The sequence below is a fragment of the Sander vitreus genome, chromosome 5 (assembly GCF_031162955.1).
Source record: "Sander vitreus isolate 19-12246 chromosome 5, sanVit1, whole genome shotgun sequence".
NCBI classification, from domain to species: Eukaryota; Metazoa; Chordata; class Actinopteri; order Perciformes; family Percidae; genus Sander; species Sander vitreus.
Window position 1 is genome coordinate 9616072 of NC_135859.1, and position 21397 is coordinate 9637468.

The 21397-nt window shown below is 40.7% G+C and overlaps 1 protein-coding gene across 5 annotated transcripts in view; it reads left to right on the forward strand.

The window, feature by feature from the left end:
• Positions 1-3839: 3839 nt before the first annotated feature.
• Positions 3840-21397, forward strand: part of ppm1f (protein phosphatase, Mg2+/Mn2+ dependent, 1F) — an 81466-nt gene continuing 63908 nt past the window's right edge. The window contains exons 1-4 of one of the 5 annotated variants that reach the window (XM_078250341.1): positions 3844-4170; positions 5567-5634; positions 9490-9726; positions 10159-10191. In XM_078250341.1, the coding sequence (XP_078106467.1) occupies positions 9560-9726; positions 10159-10191 (200 nt within the window). In that variant the 5' untranslated portion in view covers positions 3844-4170; positions 5567-5634; positions 9490-9559. Of the gene's footprint in view, positions 4171-5566; positions 5635-9489; positions 9727-10158; positions 10192-21397 lie in introns of all 5 variants that reach the window. The other 4 variants (XM_078250342.1, XM_078250344.1, XM_078250340.1 and 1 more) reach the window with 4 other exon arrangements.

Genomic DNA, 21397 nt, shown 5'->3' on the forward strand with positions numbered 1-21397 from the left:
TAGACTCTCCATTATCAAGGGCAGGTGCAGCCTCATGTACAGTGTCATATGAAGGTAATACCTCACTATGAGAGACATACTCTTCTTCTATTACTTCATTTGTGAGTGTAAGGGCTAAACAAAGCTCTGGTCTTAAACTATTTAGGGTGGAAAACTTATGACAGCGACTTCTATGAGCAGTAAATGTTGACAGTATCAACCCAAGTGCAACCCCCAAATGGACATTTAACCAATCCCCTACTCTTCAAATGAGTGTTCAAATGAGCAAAATATTTGTTAATGTTACTGGGCTCTGAGAATGTGCACAAATCACAGCATAACTTAGTTACAATTTTAAGTCCTTCAATAGCATGGTCTTTCAAATGATTTTTAAGTTCGGTTTGGGTTTGAAATGTGTTCAAACAGTCTTCATAAATACAGTCGAAGCCTGAACACCTCCGATGATGTTTGTAAGGCTGTATTATTCTTCCTTGGGCATTGGAGGAAAACACACAAAACTTACATTTCCACTTCATCAACTGGACATCAGTTACTTGCTGAAATCTGTAAAAAATAAAAAATAAAAAGTTATACAATGTATTACAAAATATTAACCTATATATTTATTTCATAAATGCTTAATGATTCATCTTTTAAAACGTTAGTTGTTTTTTTTTTAAATGTATTTTCTATGATAAAGTGATTGTGAAGCAACACTGCTCGACTTTCCCTAGTTCCAGCTTCCACATTCTGAGGATTTGCTACATTTTGTCTAATGTTAGTAATGGTTATTTTTACTTACTGACATGAGAAAATAATTTTTTTGGTTGACAGAAATGATTGTCCAATACATTCTTCCTAACAGTGGATCTCTAATTAATACTTAAACAAATGCAGTATAAAGCAACTGCTCGGCTCAAATTACGACCTTTATGATTATTAAAATGTTCAGTTTTGGTTTAGTTATGTTAGTGTAGCTGCTGTTTTTCTTGCAAACTGTTGATTCTTATTTCATTGTATTACATTATAAACTAGACAAAATACAGAACAGTATCACCAAAAACAATTGTCTCAAAGATGAATGTGAAATCTCTAGACTATAATCTCTAACTGTTCAATAGTTGCCTAACCCTATCCTTCCTATACTATCTCCTTGATGTAGAGTCTAAGCATACATTACAACTATGCCTACTGTTGTACTGGTTTACATTAAACTGTGGCATCTATGATCCTCACCTTTGTCATCCTCTCTGTGCTGCTATTGTGAACTGGTAAAGTGAGGAACGACTGACTATCTCAGCAAAGAGTGGTGCGCGACCTCGGCTCGCGTGCTACAAATCCGGGCGCGCGGGCAAGATTTACGTCATTTTGACGTCACGATGGCGCGCGCCAGGTTGGGAACGGCCAGTATAATGGTACAGATCCATTTGTCCGACACGACTGAAGCGTGGTGTCGCGACGTCATACATCCATGGTTGATGCTCCACACCCTTGACCGGCAGCTGATTGGACGAACGCCTGACGTGGGTTTGGCTTCTCGAGAATTTCAACAGAGTGTCATGGCGGCTCGTTGAGAATACGATCTAGTATTTTACGAAAATAATTCACCGAAACGTGTTTCTGAAAACATTTTAAGCAAGAAATAGGTCATAAAGTTGCTGAATCTGTCTTTATTTCAGATCGACAAAGGTCAGTTTAAAAGATTTTCGTCTACTTCTACTGGAGAGTCGCGTTCAACAGATTAATTTGCATAAAGATGGGCATCGGCCAGCTTTTGGACATGCAGCATTATTTCAAATGCAGTGCTGCCTTTTTTCAAATGCAGCGCCGCCTTCCCGGAATGCTTTGCGTGCACGTTGAAGTCGCTTGATGTCACCCATAGGAATATAGTGGAGCGCGGCGCGACAGAAGCGTTGCACGGTCAAATGGATCTGTACCGTGATTCACGCTTCAGAAGCGGAGCGTCTTGCCTGTCGACTTGCAGATTTTATTGCCTCTACAAGTACTTTACAGAACAATCACATGTTTATTAAGCTAGTATCTACCTTCCACTCCAAGCAACTGGGTGCTCTCGCTGTTTCACTGCCTGCCTGGCTGTCCGAACGGCCTGCGGCTCGCGTGAAAATAGACCTGGCACGTAGCGGAGCGTAGAGCCGCTTTACGCACACTTCTGGGACGGCTGGTGGACTATCAAACATTAACTTGAATGGCCGCATTTGATCGGGGGGCCCACGCGCCTCCGGAACGCAGTGCAGACAATACCAAAAATGGAAAGTGGAAAATACCGGTTAGGGCTAAATGCATTTTAATCTTGGATGAGTATTAAAATTGGGCTATTTGCTTCTTTGAATGGCACCATTGAAACCTCTGCCAAGGGAACTGCAATATCAGCTCACATCCCAAATCAGATCACAAATTATGCTTCCGAGACTATGTAGCCTAAGAAATGTTATTACTTCACTTTAGGCTATGGGTGCTTGTGTTTAGCTTCTGACAAATTTCAATACTGACAGTTTGCAGACTCAGTTATTCACCATTTCCATAACAAAAGTAGACAATGACTAATTAAATTACATGTAGCTCTAAAGAGGACATCTTTGTGTATATGAAGTATTATTAATCTTTTAACCAAAGTTCTTGTGTGAAATAAGTTAAATTTAGTGCATGTCCACTGTCTGTGATTGCCTAGAAATATTCTTAAGGGCTGCAATTTAGGATTATATTTCCAATTATGAAAAAATGCAAGTAGAGTGACTAATTGACAAGTCATTTAGCTAATATTGTTTTTATACAGTAGCCACTGTTTTTCCATTTATATAAATGATAGAAGGTTAAATTAAACAGTTGACAAAATAAACTTTAAAATATTTGATTTTTTTTGAGCAGCCAGCAGTGAAGAGCCCTAATTCTATTGTTTATTGAAATATGAATGTGTTTTTTTAAAGGCTGCATGGAGTCAGATTTTTCCAGTTGTGATGCTTTGCTGTGATTGTCTATAACTGTTCACTAAATATGATGTAGAAGCCACTTGAGTCTCTGATCTCTTCACTGGACCTAGTAAAACTTAATTGACAACATTGTTAGTATACGGTAAAATCTGTCTACATTCTCATGAGGAAAATGTTCTAGTATAAGAGAAATGTTACTCAAGGAACAGCACAATTGCATTATAAATTAGGATAGGTAGTAACTATAAACAATGAAATAACATTACATGATTTTGACATTTATCAAAGCAAACAGATGACCCATATTTCACAAAAACTAGAATGCACTGGTAAAAAATAGACATGAGACTTATTTCTAAAGGCTGCATATTAAGTTGGCTAGGTGAAAATAGGGTTTCACAGGCTACCGTTTATTCCCTGGCTGCCATTAACTGCGTTCCCCTGGATAAAGCCCAAAAAATGTATCAACAGGGGACACAGTATGATAAGAGGTAAGATCAAGACAAAGTTGTTTCTATGTACTATGTACTCACAGTATGGGTGTGAAGCAATCAGTGGCAATTCAGTTTCATCAATTACATCCTTATTGTGGCTTGTTTGAATGTTCACAGTGAGCTGTTAAATAATAAATATAGATAAATGGACTTTCATTTTGAAGGCTAGGAAAATTACTATTCTTTTTATGTAATTGTATGTAACAAATAGGTGAAAATAATTTAATATCGTGTTCAGAGATAATAAAATAAATAATACCACCCCTTCCAAAAAAAAAATATATAATTTATTTTGTACAGAATTAGAAAAACAATTTTTGCAAAGAACTATAGAAAATTAGCTTTTATTTTGAAGGCGAATAAAACAAGGGGCGTGGCGTCAGCGGCTACAGGCGCTACTGTCATCACAAACCAAACGGACGTCGCTGCGCTCACGGCGTCACTTCACGTTACGCTTCAAAGGAAATTACTTTTTTTTTATTATTAAAACAATTCAGTACATTACAATTTCTCGTAGGAATATTGAGTTTGCATTCCTCAACAACAGTATCTATTGACAATGCATAAAGATACATACAAAATTAAATAAAAGAAAGTCTCATCCCTCTAAAAACAACACTCGTTTCCTCTCTCCTTGCATGAAAGGAAGCAAGTTAGAGAAACGTATCCACGTAATGAAGAGACTTTTGGATGTAGCCTACCTATGTGACTAAGTTCTACTCTTTGAACCATCAGGTCTACCAGCGCAGGTTTGTGTGTGCTTTATCAATGAATCTCGTTTACTCTTTGTCTCGCCAAAGGGCGTGTTTCCCTCGGCTGCTAGTTTGATTTTATAGGCTAATGCCAACGAATTGCTCCAGTTTAGCTCGCTAGCTCCGGGTAAAATGAAGAAACCGCACCCTGCTCGTCGAGCTCGAAATTATAATTTCTGAACTAATCAAGCCAGTATTACCCTAACTCTACCCTAAAATGTGGCTGATTGTATGCATGTCAGTGTAAAGTTAATGTGTCCACCATATGAGAACGCTGTCGCCAACACCGCCGACTGAAAGATCGATTTTTTTTTTTTACGTGTTTGGCAAAGCAAAGTACAAAATAACATTTGTAAAGTAAAGTTGAGTAGGTTGTAGCTAAGCATTTGACGTTAGATATTACGTTATGCCTACAGTCTCGACAGCTTTGACACATGTCTGTTCCTCTGATGTTTAAATATATTGTGGCACAATGGATTTTTGAAGAAATTTAGTTTCCGTGCTATTAACACTTCAAACGTAAACATACCGCTCAATCTATGACTAAAGTAACCACTTCTAGTTAAAAAGGTGATGGCTGCTCGCTGGCTTTTTATCTGTATTTTTCATCTATCTCATGGGCACAAATACATCAAAAAGTCAGGGGTGCATGCTGGGTGCTTTCAGTCAGTCAAAGCAACCATGAACTGACTGAGTGAACCATGGATGTATTATGGAGTGAACAGCCAATTGAAATGCAACTGGGGGAACTGAACAGTTAGGTAACGGTGATGAACTAGTTCTTTCAGATGACAATAGACTTGACATTTAGCAGATGCCCTTTTTAAGAGTGATAAATACGAGTGCAGTGGAGTAAATACATTTCTAAGATCTCCAACTTTAAAGCAACCAACCAAAAGACATAAAACTGTACAATTACAGCAGAACAAAATATTAGAAGAGGAAAAAAAACCTTACTCCTAATACCAACAACAACAACAACCTAAAACTAGAACGGCAAGTGGTTATGAAGGGGGTCCAAGCCCCCCAGTGCAAGTCGCCCCCGGCAGGCCTTAGTGGTGATGCAAGATGGAGCTGCTTGCCCATATGCAGGATGCATGTTGCAGGTTGAGAGAAGAGTAGTTTGGAAATATAATTGTAGGATATTTCATAATTTTGCAACAAAAAGGCCACCTAGCGCCTCCTCAAAATAAAAATAAAATGTGCAACCTAGTGGCTGATCTATTCCATATTTTGCACATAGCCTCAGTGGACAATGGGGAACTACTCCTTTTGAGTTTCGTGTTAATCTGGGTAATTTTTCACATGGTACACAACACTTCCTGTTTTGAGTACAACCTACAGGAAGTTTTTTGTCTGTAACTTAATAATTTTGATAACTTTTTTTTATCAGGAGGATCCACAGATACTACATGCAAATTTCAATGCAGGTTGGACTTACGGTAGGAAGAGGTTGAAAAAGTAGGTTTTTAAATATATCACTATTTAGCTAATTAATTTTTTAAATTGAAACAGCACCACCTATTGGCCGATTGACCCCAAAATCGTCACAGAGCCTCAGTGGACAATGGGCAACAACTGTGTTGAGGTTCATACTAAAGGTGCAATATGTAATACTGAAAGCTAGTGTTTAAAATAGTTACTGCAGTACAAATTCAAAATACTGGAGAGAGTCATCTCCTCCGCCCCCTCCTCCCCAGGCTCGAAGTGCACGGAGGTTGCCAGGTGGCGACCACAGCAGCCGCAACAATGTTGCTAGTCTTGTCTTGCATAGCAGACATTAACGTTATTTCACAGCACAGCGGAGTAGATAATGTTTGATGCCGGCAATATTGACAGTCATAAAAGCCCGTGCGGAGCTTTGTTCCCAACGGTGAGAGCTGTCCTCTCCACCCGATGGACAGACACACTTCCTAGACTTAGAGTTACGGTAGGAACCGCTAAAAACACACAAACCTCGTCATCCTCTCCACCCGACGGATAGTCACACTTCCTCAGTTTAGAATTAAGGTAGGAACTGCTAAAAAATAACAGTACCTTGCCGTCCTCTCCACCCAACTGAACCCACTTTATTGGCTTAGAATTATGGCAACAATAGCTAAACACACTGCAAACTCACGATCCTTGTGGGATCCATAATAACACATTAAAGGTCATGTAACTGAAGGCCTCTGTGATGCCCATGATGTGCACATGTTAAGTTTATGTCTCAGAGTTGTTCAAATATTACTAGGGTTGTGCCGATGAACGATATCATCGTCCGTCGGCCAGCCATCACGATGGACGATGATATCGTGAGCAACCATCGTGATGCCACACCCCCCACCCTGTCAGACACACACTAATCCTAGTTGCGGGCGCTGGACGGGAAATTGACAACTGCGTCGGTCGTAAACTAGAAAAGACACTTGCGTCATGAGGGTGCCATTTTATGTGTGAGCTAATGTTGCGCATCTGTTCATGTGCGCTGCAAAAGTTATGTTTCTGTTTATTGAATGCGATATTCAGTGCAAATATAACGGAGAATGTAGTTTAATCTCAGTAATGATGGTGTATTAGGTTATTACTGTCACTCTGTTAAAGGCAAATGTTCCACTGTGCTGTTATTACATAGTTAAGTGAAAGTAGGTCAAGTTGTAATTTACTGCTCCTACCAGCAGGCGGCAGCATAGCCATGTAATACTGTCTATTTACAGAGGGCATTTAAATGTATGTCTGATCGTTAATATGTTAACAGTTAGCCCCATTGTCAACTGCCAATTTAGGAGGACATCGCCCAACCCTAAATATTATATTACCCTTATGTGAACCACTACTAAAAGTGTTACGTTTTTTTGTCCTTTGATGTGACAGCCCTAAATTACATGTTTAATTAAAAACTCTATGTTAAAGTGCATCATTATGAAAAATTTAACAAATGTGTCCTGCTAACTGCCAATGACAGGTTAGCTAGGTATTATTAGGTCATTAACTGACACAAAAGGCTGAAACATCCTTTGGTGTGACAGAAATGTCCACCGGTGTGACACCTGTAACTGTCACACCGGAGGACTAAGATGTCACACAAGAGGACAAGGTCTCTTTAAGAAGCATTTTAAAATAATTAAATACGATTTAATTAAACTCCTGTTACAATGAAATGTTACATAAACAGCAGTAAAGTAATACTTTTTTAATAAATAAAACTGACTGCATTACTATTGACAGTAGGAGACAAAGGAGTCAAAGTTCATTTTGTTGATGAAAATGTTTTTTGTTTTTTTAAAACATGGTTAATGTTGTTGTTGTTTATCAAAATTAAATGTTATTTCTTCTGTGACATTAAAAGACACTAAAAGTGCAATATACCATTTCTGTCCTTTTAGTGTGATACAATGTCTTTTATTGTGAATGTGTGTTTATGTTTAAAATATCCTTAAGAAAACAGTTGAGTATTTCTTTAGGGAAGATAAAAGTCAACACTAAAATTGGTATAATTTTCAACAGTTTTGAAAGGATAATGGCAAAGTCTGACTCGCATTTATTGAAATAGTCAAAGTCTCCCCCAAATCATGGGGAAAAATAGGGGAAATGTTTTTTTTTAAACCGTGAAAGATTAGTGGTCCCTAATATTTTCTAAAAACATCAGATTTCACACTACATAACATTTTTTACATTAAAATTAGTGTTTTACAAAAACATTTTTACTGCATATTTGTCAACACTCAAAACACATGAGCACTATTTGTATTGACGAGGTAAATTGTTATATATTTGATAAGCACCTGTACTGTATATTTAAACTCAAAATTAAAGTAACGTGCTGTTTGCATATAGCCAGGCAAAGCAGCCTTTATGTATTTTTTTTTTTATAGAAGTGGTCTCTGCTCTCTGCTGTCACATCTCTTCCTCTCTCACCAAAGTGAGGGAGTGGTACCGTGGCGTGTGGCAAATGTCAGAGCTAAGAGCATGTAAAAAATGCAATAGATCAGTGAATGCACAGGCAATTAAGTGATATCCCCAGAGTTGTGGTGTTAAAATAAAATCCACTCCTTTTTGTCTGAGACCGAGACAACACTTGAATAAAACAAGTTGTGACTAAACTAAGTACTACAAAACTAACAAGGGTTACCAATCCGACTCTGCCGACCAGAACTGGAGACTGTCTTGTATCAATTTACAAAAACAACAGAACGGGACAGAACATGCACAAGGTGCTTCAATGATACTGTGGGCCTTTCTCCTTTCCCAAATTTGTACCTCCTTGATTCTCGATTGTGACCCGGAAATCATTCTCAGGGCGCCATGTTGAAGGACGTCCCATTTCCTAAAATGCACATCGAGGAGCAAGGATCGAGCATCGAGGAGGAGTTATAATCGAGGATACACTGATGTATCCTCTGCGGAAGTCTTTTCACCCGCATGTAAACAAAGAGGCGTGCCAGAGCAAGAGGAGGAGAGAGAGAGGAAAAAGGGGGGAGAGAGATATTAGAATTATATCCGCAGTCCCGTGGTTAATCCAGCATTACGGATCGAGCCAGTCGGATCATACAGATTAACATTCTGATTAATAGCGAGTGGGTGAAATAATAAACAATTGACGAGGAAAATATTAACATTCTCTAAAATGTGAACATAGCAGAGCTGCTGTCGGACAGACAGCTTCATTTGTAAGTGAAGAAACAGCAGCAATTTCATTAGGATTAGGCTATCTCAGAAGTAAAATGTCTAGTTCTGTTTCCTCTGTTCCTCTACAGTTAGTTTTGCTGTTTAAATGTCCAAGGATCTGTAGTGACATTACTGTGTGTATGGAACCATTTACAAGCAGCCTCTCTAATCATTAAAGTAAATTGTTATAGAAAACACTCATACATTAATACAATACATCATTAAAAAGCAACGGAGCCTACAGGGATAAAGGGTCAGTGAAATGTCTATGCGAGTCTCTAAATCGGAGAAAATAATTAGTGGGTGGAAGGTGGAAGATTTTAAGCTTACAGGCGGATTCGGATAAAGAGCCGATCCACACATTAATAATAGTGTGTTTGTGTGTATATAATATAGGCCTACTGTAGCCTTTATATGTGTATAGTTCTTTCATACAAACATTTGTTGTGTATGACACTAAAATAGCCTATAAAGACTATAGCCATATAGGCTGTGTGTGTGTGTGTGTGTGTGTGTGTGTGTGTGTGTGTGTGTGTGAGATTAAGATCCATCAGTAGGTGACTTTTAATTGAATTTCCTTGTGTGCTGCTATGACTAAAGGTGACTTTAGGTTAAAACAATATAATATTAATGTAATAACATTTTAACCTGCTTTCTCTGCCCTTTAAGTCTCCACTTGAGACCTGTGAGCCCTGACCCGCTGTTAACCTGAGAGCTTACTGCGGCCAGAATCAGCAAGATGGAGGAGGAAGAGGCCAGGTGCTTCCTGAGGAGGTTTGTGGAGGAGTTCCCGGCTGCTCTGGAGGAAGGCAGTCTGCTGCCTGTCAGACCCATGAGCCGCAAAGTGTCCCTGGAGGAGCTGCATGGAGAGAGTCTGGAGCTGGGCCTGAGGCTGCTTGCTGCCAGGTATGACTGGGAGGGAGTGGTTGACTGTTGATGAATGACCATCTCTGTTCTAAGTTCACTAGCGAGCTGAACTAAACTTTAAGACCATAGACTGGTTAAAAAGCGATTCAGGCGTGGTTCATTTCAGTGAGTGGGGCTATGTGCAGTCGGCGCTCTGGTCAAGCACTGAACGATACAGTGAACAAATCTTTTGTATGAATCGTTTTAGTGAACTTACTGAAGTGATTCAGTACACTAAAGTGACAATGTTGCCATTCACTAGCACACTAGCACCGCTACTCCAAGTTAACTTTAACCAGCCAGATTCTATGTGAAAAAATATGGAGTTATTTTTGCTTATTTATAACCCAAGCAAAAAAAAGGTTTGAGAGCATTTTTCTGAAGATATTTGACACATATTGTGGCTTGATGCATGTTTAATTGTGCTAACAGACCCTCCAAGAAGTCGACGCTCCAGTTCTTTCGGTGAGTGAAATATTATTTTATTATTATACGTTAGCATTATTAGCATGTTAACTAGCTTACGTATATATTTGTTAAAATATGTTTATTTATTACCCTCCTTGTTGAGGTCATAGCTACCTGTGATACCTTCACCACACAGCATAACCCTCCAGGAATTCGCGATGTCGCGATCGCAACAATTCACGCGAATTTAACCAATCACCATGAATTCGGTGCGACTTGCCATTTTGACCAACTTTACCACAACATTTTTTTTTCAAATTATTTTTATTTGAATTTCACAATAAATGACATACAGTGGGCCATGTTGAACGAAGCATAATTGAGACAGTATGTCAATTCCCCTCAAGTCCCTTACCCACCCGCAAACCAGCCCAGATCAGATCCAAACCAGACGGTGACAAACGACACAGACCCATGCACACAGACAAATACACACCAGTAAGGAAATACAACATCCAAAAGATAAAAATAAAAAATTAACAAATAAATAAGTACATAAACAAATTAAAAGAAATACAGGAAGAGAGGAAAAAAAAAAGGGAAGTAAAAGGGGGACGGCAGCTGACGTCGAGTGGAGCAGTCTAGAAGGAACTCAGTCCTCCATGTCAGGAGATAAGCTGAGGGAATCAACGAGTTCTAGGAAAGGGTTCCGTGTCTCTAGGAATGTCGAGATAGAGCCTTTAAGTGAAGATCTAAGCTTCTCAAGCTTCAAATTGTCGAGCACTTCTTTAATCCAACGGTCGTAGGTGTAGGGGGGCGGGAGAGCCTCCAGTTTAGCAAGGTCAGTCTCCGGGCTAGCAGAGATGTAAACGCCAGGGCCCTCCGCAGTGCAACAGGGAGATCAGCGTCAGGGGAAATGCAAAAAATGGCTGATAAAGGGTTTGAGGGGATAATGTGATCATAGGCTCTGCTCCTGGTGTCAAAATGCTCATCCAAAAAGTTGTTAATTTACGCCAAGACCAGAACATATGAGTGTGGCGTGCAGGAGACTGGTTACACCTATTACAGGCCAGTGGAGTATATTTTAGACAATTTTGCGTTTGTGTAGTGGACTTTATGAAGGACCTTGCATTGGATTAGGCTATGACGAGCATATATGGAGGAAGAATTAACCATAGCCAGAGCAAGGTCCCATTGTTGGTCCGTAATAGTCATGTTCAGATTGCTCTCCCATGCAACTTTTGTCAAAGTACGTGAATCGTATAATACAGAAACGCATTTCTTTCGGTTCGGGTCTACTGCCAGGAGGGAATCAGTCAGGGTTGCGGGGGGGCGGTTTGGAAAGTGGGGGAATGTCTTTAGCAAACCATAAAGGGAAGAGAACTTCGTGAAGAACGCAAATATGCCATTTTTGTATAGGTCTTTGACACTGATGACAGCATTACTGTGCCAGGCCCTAAATGCCAGGTCTGAACTTGAATGTGTAAAGACATGGTTTTTAAACAGTGGGGTCAAGGCAGAAGGGCCTTCTTTTTTTCAAGTTTTTCTTAACTTGACTCCAGATCTTGACCGAGAGGGTTTATTTTTGTTCAAAAGTATTATCACGCTACATTTTAGCACTTGTCTATTAAGTTACGTTTTGACTTCGGTCCATGCCGGTTTAACTTTACTAACTGTGGCTAACTTGGCTCTCATTAGCCGAGTGTCTTGCTCCAAAGCTTATAAGCTAGTTAACATGCTAATAATGCTAACGTATAATGTAAAATAAAATAATATTTCACTCACCAAAAGAACTGGAGCGTAAAACAGGTAAGATAACGTTACATGCAAGGGCGTAACATTGGGGGGGGTTGAGATCTCCACCGAGGGGTGTAGTCTAATTGTGTGTGTGTATATGTATATGTGTGTGTGTATATATATATATATATATATTAGGGCTGTCAAACGATTAATTTATTTTAATAGTTCTATAGTTAACACGTAGTCACGTTAACTGAACTATATGCTTAGCTCCGTAGGTGGTAGCTCAACCTTGACGTGCTTCGGTGATATTTTAATTCGGCTTTACACAATGTACTTTCGACTTGTCTACGAGGCGTCCGGGAGTTTTGAAAAATAAAAAGCTCCACTCAGGATTTCATTGCTGCTGTCTTTCTCCATCATGCCTGCAGTAGGAGGATGTGTTACGAGGAAGTGGCAGCTTGATGATAAGTAACGGTGCTGCAAAGGGTCAAAATAGTAGCCTGTTAGGCACGACGCAAAGCCGAGTGTAAAATAAATTAATAAATGCCGGCATGCGATTAATAAATTGATCGCATCGGCCCTTAATCGCATCGCTCTCTCTCTCTCTCTCTCTATCTATCTATCTATCTATCTAGATCTATATATATATATATATATGATAGATAGATATTTTCATTCATTCACTAGTTGAAGAAAGGAATAAGTAGAGAAGAAAGAGCTGTGAAAAACCTTCATGAAAATGCAGAAATATGAAACAAATTGTTTAACAAATCTAAAATGCACTGCACAAAAACCTGGAAGTTGAAATGTAAAACTGTCAGAGTTGGAAGCAGAACTGCATTACCTAAAATACATTGCAAGAAAAGCTGAAAGCTAAACTGTAATACTATCAAAAGTGGAATCTCAAATGGATTGACTGAAAAGGCTGAAAGAAGAAATAGTTTGTATTATTATCAGACATGTCCTAGCTGAGAGGGGGCTGAACCACATTGCATTGAAAAAGCTGCAAGACGAAATGCATTAATCACAAGCATGTTCAAAAAGGATAGGATAAGTTAAGGCATGGATTTTAATTTTATATATGAACTGAAGTTTACTGAAAGGTACTTTCAATGAAAGTGTAAATGTCCAGACCCACAATCAGCCGTCGGACAGTCTGGCGAGGTCAGTGACTCGAGTCTGTTTGGTGTGTTCCGTGCCGTTGTCCGTCGGCCTTCATTTTGACCGATTTGACATGTATCATCAGCGGGGCGGGCACTGCTGGCACTCGGACTCAAATGACCCATCTGATTGGTAGAATGCTAACCCGGAAACGGGGAGAGGAATGAGCGTGACTAGAGTCTCTCAAAATCTGACAAATCTTTTAAACTGACCTTTTGTTGATCTGAAATGAAGACAGATTCAGCAACTGCATGGCCTATTTCTTGCTTAAAATATTTTCAGAAACACGTTTCGGTTAACTATTCTAGTAAAATATGAGATTGCATTCTGAACAAGCCGCCATGACAGTCTGTCTTTGAATTTCCGGAGAAACCGGACCCACGTGACGCATTCGTCCAATCAGCTGCCGGTTTAAATTTTTGGCCGACAATACAGATTAGTGCCGCCTGCTGTTATGGAGACGTATTATGTCTCGTCGCTTTGGTGTGTTCCGAGGCACTTTTTTGACCAACTCGGGGAGACTGATCAGTGCAACTGCCTTTTCTGCCGAGGCATTTAAAAATTATTCAATGCACTTATGGCTGTTGGATAAAAGCAGTTTGTTCTCAATTTCATGGACCTGTATCTCCTGCCTGACGGCAGTAGTTTGAACAGTGTGTGATGAGTCCTGTAGGATGGATTTGGCCTTTTTAAGGCAACGGGAGCTGTGAAGTTCCAGTGCTGCCTTTGTGACCCCCTGGAGCTTTTTCCTCTGTGCCACAGTGCAGCTTGAAAACCACACACAGAGACAGTATGACATGATGCTCTCAATTGAGCAGCGATAGGACACCAGCAGTTTTTGGGAGATGACTAGCTCAGTGGTGTGGGCGCCCAAGGTCAGGTCCTCCATGATGTTGACTCCCAGGAAGCGGAAGTCAGAGACCCTCTCTACACAGGTCCCGCCTATGAGCAGTGGCTGGATATCAGTTTTCTTCCTCCTGAAGTCCACGATTAGCTCCTTTGTTTTTGATGTGTTGAGGAGCAAGTTGTTAACTCTGCACCACCCCGCCAATCGCTCCACCTTGTCTCTGTAGTTGGACTCCTCCCCCCTCGTGATGTCATCAGTGAATTTGGTGAAGGTGTTGCTGTGGTGAGCTGGGGTGCAGTCATGGGTGTAGAGGGTATGGAGCAGGGGACTCGGCACACAGCCCTGTGGGGAGCCAGTGCTGAGGCTGAGGGCCATGGATGTATGGGGGCCAACTCTTACCCTCTGAGTGCGGTCTGTCAGAAAGTCCTTAATCCAGAGGCAGGTGGAGTGTGGTATTCCAATGTCGGACAGTTTGGACACCAGTCTGTGGGGGAGGATGGTGTTAAAAGCAGAGCTAAAGTCTATGAAGAGCAGTCAGGCATAACTCCCCTGCTGCTCCAGGTGGGACAGTGCAGCATGGAGGGCTGTGGCCACGGCATCCTCAGTAGATCTATTAGCCCTGTAGGCAAACTGGTGTGGATCAAAGGTGGGAGGATAGAATGACATGATGTGGCTACGGACCAGTTTCTCAAAGCACTTCATCACCACAAGGGTGAGTGCTACTGGCCGGCAGTCGTTGAGAGTGGTGATGTTCGTTTCTTTGGGCAGGGGGCCTATGATGGAGCCCAAACTTGACCCACGGGCCGGGTAGGGGCGATATGTCCCGCCACCGGGCTAGACCCTTGATCAAGCATTTGTGGTTTTTAATCATTACTTTATTAGCCTAATTGGGTGGGGAGAAAGCTATGCCTCTCCAGCTTCTCCCGTAGCTCTGGGACAGTGAACTGGGAGAGTGATTGGTTGAAGATCTTAGTAAAGACCCCCACCAGCTGGTCCACACAGTCCTTCAGTGTGCGTCCGCAGATGCCATCAGGGCCGGCCGCCTTCCGCGGGTTGACTGCCCGCCGCGTACGCCTCACCTCATGCTCCTCTACCATGAGGATGGTGTCGCTGTGGGCTGCTGGATGTGGTGTGGCTGCCTCTGGTGGCTTAACTTCCAAGCGGGCGAAAAAGTGGTTCAGCTCCTCTGCCAGTGAGGCACCCCCCTCCGCAGCCCCGGGGTTGGTCCTGTAATTGGTGATGTGCTGGATTCCCTGCCATACATACTGTTGAGGCTTTAATTTTTTTATTTTAAATTGGCTTTCCTGTTATGAAGGAAGTTACCAGCTTGGATCTTTATTTTGAAAATCATAAATTACACTGTGTGTGTGTCTGTCTCTCTCTTTGTCTGTCTGTATGATGGGAGTGTCTGTTTGACATGTCTGTTTGACAGGCGTGTCTGTTTGACATGTCTGTCTGACGTCCGACGTAGTCAACATAATCGATTTACGTAAATGCGCCGACACAAATAATTTCGACGCGTCACGTGTAGAAATCTAAAAATAACATGGCTGCCTCCAGCAACAGCGCAAGGATGGATTTCTCGCAAGTTCAACAATACGTTGAGAAAAAGGCTTGCACACGGTCTTCTAAAGTGTGGGAGTATTTTTACTCTTAATGCAACAACAACGTGTTCTGTAGACTTTATAAAATGCATCCCTGAGTTAGGATAACAGCAGCAAAACACCGTAAGTTCTGCTCACCTTTTTGTCCCTTTCCCTCCCAAGTAGAGTTTAGATTCTCTGCCCGAGCCCAAACTTGACCCACGGGCCAGGTAGGGGCGATATGTCCCGCCACTATCCTCGGGCCTGGCCGGACCCTTGATCAAGCATTTGTTTTTTTAATCATTACTTTATTAGCCTAATTGGGTGGGGAGAAAGCTATGCCTCTCCAGCTTCTCCCGTAGCTCTGGGTATATGTCCTGCACTGACTTGAGTGTGAGGTAAACTGTGCTAAAATCGTGTCTCCCCCATCTGTAGCACTGTCTTCAATAATTGCGCAACCAGGCCAGATTGTTTCAGATATCTCACGAGTCATTTATAACGTCAGTTATAACGGGCCACGTATTAAAAAATGATTGGGTTTAAATCGGTTTCAGGCTCATAATTCCAGTTAATGTGTCGGGCCGGGCTTGGACACAACGTGCACAGGCTCTGGTAGGGTCGGGCTTGATTTTTTTGGGCCCGATCGAAGCTTTACTCCCAAACATGTGCGATTATCATCATAGTCACACGGAATGTGTTCCCAGAAGTAGCCCAACCAGTAGTTAGTCCTATGACTTAACATTAAGCATCATCAAACGCTGTCAGTCTTATTTTTTTTGGTTTACCATCATCATGAGTGACCCAATCGATTACAGACTGTTATATTAGACACTCTGCAACTTGCCTTATGTTGGATTTATTTGATACATCTGATTTCATAAGTTGCTAAAACTGCACTTTTTTTACTGTAACATTAAAGGGAGAAGAGCTTGGATGTTAAACAAGAGCTTATTCATTATTTTACGTACTACTGTTGTTTTTCCGAGAACAGCAGCTGCAGATTGTGTCGGAATCCTCTACAGTGAAATACAGGCACACTTTACACCGTTTAGCGTTAGCTGTCAGCATTATAACCGTGTTTAATCCAGCTACTAGCTAGCGGTAGGCTAACGTTAGCTGCTGTCGAGTATAGTGTTAACTAGCGTCATGTGCAGCGATGTTTCTGTTTCATGTAACGTCCGTTTTCAGAGCATCAGAGAGAAGTGCAGGCATATCAGTGGCACCAGAATGAGGCACTGAAATCCGCGTTGCTATTCCTGCAGCAGCAGGATGTGTTACGAGGAAGTACAGCAAAATAGTAGCATGTTAGGCACGACACAAAGCTGAGTGAAGTGAAAATAAATTAATAAATGGCAGCATGCGATTAATCCGATTTAAAACGCAAACTAGCTTAATGAAGCATACTGTCAGTCTAATATGAGCTATCAATCATCATCAAAAATATACATATTGCACATCAAACTTTCTGACAATAATTAACAAAGATATTAGAACAGTATGTCAGCATCTATTTCACATACCGAGAATGCTACCAAATGCATGGAACGTCGAAGATTGAAGCGCATAGTATGGAGAGATGATAACACGTGAGGCTGTCCTGCTCACATTCAACTTCCTGACTAAGTCCAATGGTGCAAAGGTCCTACAGTTCTTAAAGGAACACACACGCATGTGGAACAAACTACTGCCAGCAATGGGAGAAGAAAAACATTTAAGTGAACTAATGTCCTGATGGGGACAGAACAAAATGAAATAGAAACAGATTTTTTTGTAGCACTGATTCATGGTTGTTGCACAGAAACTACCAGACGTGTTTCCAGATAAGTCACAAGATTAAGGCTGCATCTCATTTCTCTGTCATAACCCTTCCCCCTACCCCTACCCCTTAGTTTTGCGCGCTCCCGTGAGAGTAAGTGCTGTCCCAATACTCATTTTGGTCGAGGGGTAGTGCTAAGGGGAAAGGCTATATACCCCTTAACGCCAAGTAAGAACGCAAGCTTACTTGAACAGTAAGGGGTACCCAGATTCATTGCGCAACAAGGAACATGGCTGCCAGGTCGACCAGAGAGATTCATAAATGTAAGTATTTTCGGCTTAAAGAATTGATTTAAAAATTACGACGGTCTTGTTTTGTGCTCTACACAGTCCTGTACATATACACCATAATTGTAATTGAAACGTTTTTAAAAATCGCTAGCTTGCTATGCTAACGCTAACGCTAAAGTTAACGTTGGCTACATTGCTTATTTGCACAACAGTCCCGCATTTCTCTGCCTTGAATGGACTCCATGCATGTCTACAGTGTTAACTAAACTCCATTAGCAGCGAATTTCGTTTGATATCAGTGTATAACACTACTTGCTTTGGAGACATCGATATGTGCTTTACAGCTATACGTCCTGTATCACACAGGGACGCCGGAGGAAACCCAGCAGCTGATCCACTTTCTGGGCTGAAAACGAGCAGAAGTTTCTGCTTCATGTTGTAGCCATTCATTATTGTATTGGTACTGTATTATTGTAAATGTGTAATTCATTCCTGTTCATGCACCTGTACATTGTTGTTGGTTATGATACAGGACACTAATGAAAGAAATGGGGTATGAAGGGAAAGGTTACTGGCCAACAGGCATCAGACTGGGGTCTGGAATTTCAGAATAGCTGTAGTTTTTTGTTTGTTTGTGGTCTTGTGTGTCTTTTTTTTAGTTTTATACATTTGAGTGCCTTTTTTATGTGTGTGACATGTAAGTTATGGTTCTAATAGTTGTAATAATGTTTACTTTATTGCGCAATAAAGACAGCTTTTTGTTAACAAAAAGTGTTTCTGAACATCAATGACATTCAAAACAGTGATAACTGAAACAGATATACAACACACCATGCATTGTGTATATAAATATTTATTGCAAACAGACCTAATTATGTATGATTATGTAACCAAGTGGCGTCTCATTTCATAGGGGTATGTTTTCACTCCTACCCCTTACCACTCGTTTTCGAGGGCCAAGGGCTAGGGGTAAACTAAGGGGTAGGGGTAAGATAGAGAAATGGGATTCAGCCTAAACATATCATTTGTAAAGTAATACCTTGAAAGAAAAGGGAAATATTTGGAACATAAAGGGTGGATGAATTTCAGCATAATAATATGGCTATTACCTATTTTAAAGTTTTATCTAATTTGGAAGGTATTACATTGATAGTAGCCTATAATACTGTGAACACATTATATACCCCATTATCATGTTATTACAGTATTAATATAACTATATTCCCATTACCCAGATAAAGTACAGTGGGGCAAAAAAGTATTTAGTCAGCCACCAATTGTGCAAGTTCTCCCACTTAAAAAGATGAGAGAGGCCTGTAATTTTCATCGTAGGTACACTTCAACTATGAGAAACAAAATGAGGAGAAAAAAAATCCAGAAAAACACATTGTTGGATTTTTAATGAATTTATTTGCAAATTCCTCGGGAAAATAAGTATTTGGTCACCTACAAACAAGCAAGATTTCTGGCTCTCACAGACCTGTAACTTCTTCTTTAAGAGGCTCCTCTGTCCTCCACTTGTTACCTGTATTAATGGCACCTGTTTGAACTTGTTATCAATATAAAATACTGTCCACAACCTCAAACAGTCACACTCCAAACTCCACTATGGCCAAGACCAAAGAGCTGTCAAAGGACACCAGAAACAAAATTGTAGACCTGCACCAGGCTGGGAAGACTGAATCTGCAATAGGTAAGCAGCTTGGTGTGAAGAAATCAACTGTGGGAGCAATTATAAGAAAATGGAAGACATACAAGACATCCCTCGATCCGGGGCTCCACGCAAGATCTCACCCCGTGGGGTCAAAATGATCACAAGAACGGTGAGCAAAAAGAATGCTGAGTTGCATCCAAAGAACACCATACCTACTGTGAAGCATGGGGGTGGAAACATCATGCTTTGGGGCTGTTTTTCTGCAAAGGGACCAGGACGACTGATCCTTGTAAAGGAAAGAATGAATGGGGCCATGTATTGTGAGATTTTGAGTGAAAACCTCCTTCCATCAGCAAGGGCATTGAAGATGAAACGAGGCTGGGTCTTTCAGCATGACAATGATCCCAAACACACCGCCCGGGCAACGAAGGAGTGGCTTCGTAAGAAGCATTTCAAGGTCCTGGAGTGACCAGTCTCCAGATCTCAACCCCATAGAAAATCTTTGGAGGGAGTTGAAAGTCCGTGTTGCCCAGCGACAGCCCCAAAACATCACTGCTCTAGAGGAGAGCTGCATGGAGGAATCGGCCAAAATACCAGCAATAGTGTGTGAAAACCTTGTGAAGACTTACAGAAAACGTTTGACCTCTGTCCTTGCCAACAAAGGGTATATAACAAAGTATTGAGATTAACTTTTGTTATTGACCAAATACTTATTTTCCACCATAATTTGCAAATAAATTCATTAAAAATCCTACAATGTGATTTTCTGGATTTTTTTGAAAATGATAAATTACAGGCCTCTCTCATCTTTTTAAGTGGGAGAACTTGCACAATTGGTGGCTGACTAAATACTTTTTTGCCCCACTGTATATAGTTTGTTCCACATTTGTGTGTGTTCCTTTTAAGAACTGTAGGACCATTGCACCATGTGATTTAGTCAGGAAGTTGAATGTGAGCAGGACAGCCTTATGTGTTATCATCTCTCCATACTATCCGCATCAATCTTCGACGTTCCATGCCTTTGGTAGCATTCTCAGTATGTGAAATTGATGCTGACATACTGTTCTGATATCTTTGTTAATTATTGTCAAAAAGTTTGATGTGCAATATGTATATTTTTGGTAATGATTGATAGCTCATATTAGACTGACAGTATGCTTTATTAAGCTGGTTTGCCACTATTATCTTGGGTTGTGCTACATGTAAGTATATTTTAGTTGATTTAGATAAACAATATAGGTTATACTACGTACACTGTATAACAATACATTACGTATTTCCTTTATTTCAGCTTACATGTTAGCTACTGTATATACTACCGCGTTACAGTGGCGAAGGCCCTATTGGAACTGAAGGAATGATTAGGGCCCGAGCAATGAAACTGCAAGGACCCTATTGTTTTTGATCAGATTATTATTTTTACCAATTCCTCGTCACATTTTTGAGGGGGTTAGCATGCACGAAAACTCACAAAAATTTGCACACGTCACAACTGGTGAAAATTGCAAAGATAAAAAAAAGTACACATATCCACCACTAGGTGGCGCTATTGCAGAAAATAACTCCCAAACCGTACATCTCACATTCAAAAACCATATATTTTCGCATTCCCTGGATCCAGCTGAATCTCCTGATATAGGCCACAGCCATTTCCGCCTAGACTTTTATGCGTGAAAAATCGCGATTTATGGAAAACCTACTTTGCCGAACTCCTCCTGAGACCATGCGACCGATCTGCATGAAACTTGGCAGGTAGCATCTCCAGACGGACCTGACAAAAAGTTATCCAAAGAATTTTTATAGGATAAAAATTGCACATATTACGCACAAACAAATTTGTGTGTGTGTGTGTGTATATATATATATATATATATGAAAACACCAATTTTGCTATATCTCGACCAAAATAATTGATATCAACGCAAAACTTGCCATGACCCTCTGGAGGTGCCCCACACATTTTATGAAAATTGGTCACTAGGAGGCGCTACAAGTACATAAAGTTTATAGCTCATGAACGGCTCATCCGATTTTTACAAAATTTGATGGGTACCATTAGGGCCACTCACGAGGCCACCCCTACAGTAAGGTACTGATTGGTCAAAGTGGGCGTGGCCTATGGGTCCCTAATTGGTTTTAGCACTTCGGCACATTTTTGACGGCCTCAATATATACGAAAACTCACAAAAATTGGCGCCCACATAAACACCTGCAAGCTTTGCGAGACTG